Genomic DNA, 2,438 nt, shown 5'->3' on the forward strand with positions numbered 1-2,438 from the left:
GGCAGGTGGTCGGGCTGTACACGGACGTCGGGGGGCCGGCTGCGTCGTGTGCGTCCCAAGGAGCAACCGAGAATATGTGATCGTGCATGCAATTAAATTCACTTTTCTACCTCTACAATTCCTTTTTCGTACTACTTCACTTGCTATTGGTATCACGATTAAAATGACGCGCATAAAAATACACGAACGGCGGAACCTTGGCAAGTTCCGGATATGGCGGCCACAATCGGCGGCAGTCGCTCCACCGCCGGCAGCGTCGACCGGCATGCTTGCAAGACCGACACCCATGCTGTGAGAAGCCATGCCAAATGGACTGCGCAGATGACCCTGGGTGAGCCAAGCTAGCGCATGCTCTTGCTGGCCAAGGCTAACCTAGGCTAGCCAATGCGAGCTAGCTAGATGCGAATTGTTCGGGCTGTCCGCTCGATGCCATCCTTGCAGACTTCGACTCCAACCATGATGACAGCGTTGGTGTGTGGTACCGGTATGCGGACGCTGTGGCAAGCAGCAGTGGCGGCCTGTTGCCAAATGATCGCACCTTGCGCTGTTGTTGCACACCCGAGGCCTGTACTGTACGACGACTGACCACCATGCATTGTAGCGCTGGTACCCATGAGAGCGAGGGCAGCGTCGGCCGCGTCAATGGCAGGAGCGGTGTCGTCGTCGGCAGTAATCGGAGCCGTGGGGCCAGCGACCATTACGGCGTGGCGCCGTTTACCCGTGAGCAAGGCTTGCAGCGACAATTTTTTTTCATGCGATGCTATTTTTATTCATTTCACGAGATGTAATATTGAAATTGGATTCACTTAAGATAGTACGTATATTAAAACGGTTCAGAGCCCCGATCTTGCATATTTGACCCCACCAAGGACTCATTTTATTACTATCCCTCCGCTTTTATTGCACATAGAAAGCGATATTAACCTTTAAAAGGTTTTCAAATATTAATTGCATATACCACTTCAACAACAATGGCGAGATCTGGTCTCAGACGCAGGCTCTGTCAACGCGCGGTCGCTGCGGCAACCATGCGAGCACACGGAGAACCACACGACAATTGATTCGCCATACGTCGATCAAGCGCCATACACGTCCACTGTGCACTGCCACCACCGGTATTGGCGCGCCTCGCGGACCGGCACCACTGGGTGCACCCGCTCGCCCGCACCCGCTGCCACGCTTGCAAGGCGTCTCTGCTGCTCTTTTGGAAGAAGCGCAACTGCTACATGGTACTGCGCTTCCATTCATCTAGGCTAACGATGCTTACGCTTTGTGCTAGTGTGGTCAAGTGGTCTGTGCCTCGTGTCGCCAGCACCTCGTTATCGAGCAGCATTCCAACAACAGCAGCATTCTGCACGCGCGCGTCTGCACCGATTGCCACCATACCTACTTTAGCGCGACAGAGCGAGCAGACAATCGTGCATTGCCGCCAGAGACAGCGCCCGTCAAGCCCCCGGAGACAGCCTCGATTGAGCTGCCCGACCTGTCGACGCGGCGCCTGTACCAGCCGCGTACGAACACACGACCACCCCAGCGCCCAACGCGCAAGTCCGCCTTCGAGTCGCCGCGGCGACAGTCCACTACGCCTAAGAAGCGGGCGTGGCCGTACCATTGGTGCCCGCCACCGGTCGTGGTCCACGAAGGCAAGCGGGTGCGCGTGCTCCAGGATCTGCGCCTTCTCGACACACCGCCATCCGAGATCTACGATGTGCTCTGTGCCCTCGCCGCAAAGACGTATGCATGCCCGATCGCCGGCGTCACCTTTCTCGATGCCAAGCGGCAGTGGTTCAAAGCGCGCGTCGGTCTCAAGCAGTCGGAGATTTCGCGTGACGTGGCACTCTGCGCCCACGCCATTGCATCGACGGCGCCGCTCGTGGTCCTCGACGCGACGCTCGACGACCGCTTTCGTCAGAACCCGCTCGTGACTGGCCCCGCGAGCTTTCGGTTCTTGGCCAGTGCGCCGGTTTGCGTTCGCGGGCACGTTGTCGGCACCGTCATGGTCGCCGACACGCACGTGCGGCCAGTGTGCGACGCGACCGACCTCGTGCAGCTCGCTCATGCGCTTGAGCGAATCCTATACGAGCACAATAAGGACGCTGACTAAACACAATAATATAGCGTCACACGGAAAATGCTCGGATGGCGAAGCCCTTGGTATCAGGGATGAGCTTTTGCACCATGAAAAGCTCGTGACTCTTGCACGCATCTAGTACGGCGTCATTCGTACTCGGCGGCGTCGTTCGTCTGTAGAAGATCGCAATACTAATTGCATTGATCCATCACGTCATCAAGCACGCATGCCTGCCTCGTGGCAGCATCCGAGAGCACTGTCGTTTGTCGTGGCGAACTCTCCAAGTCTCGAGTGGGACGCGGAACGATACCCGCGATGCGCGCTCTTTCTGCTCGTGTCTCTGTACCGTCATCATGGCCTGTCGACG

At 57.3% G+C, this 2,438-nt stretch overlaps 1 protein-coding gene across 1 annotated transcript; it reads left to right on the plus strand.

Annotated features, from left to right (window-relative positions):
* Positions 1-1,226: 1,226 nt before the first annotated feature.
* On the plus strand, positions 1,227-2,059 carry SPRG_18311 (hypothetical protein; the record flags this gene model as incomplete). The annotated part of the gene is made up of 2 exons (XM_012357749.1): positions 1,227-1,229; positions 1,280-2,059. Coding segments are annotated over 2 exons (783 nt in total), but the record flags the coding sequence as incomplete, so codon positions are not given.
* Between the last annotated feature and the right edge of the window lie 379 nt (positions 2,060-2,438).

This window comes from Saprolegnia parasitica (genome assembly GCF_000151545.1).
Source record: "Saprolegnia parasitica CBS 223.65 unplaced genomic scaffold supercont2.1114, whole genome shotgun sequence".
Lineage (NCBI taxonomy): Eukaryota > Oomycota > Saprolegniomycetes > Saprolegniales > Saprolegniaceae > Saprolegnia > Saprolegnia parasitica.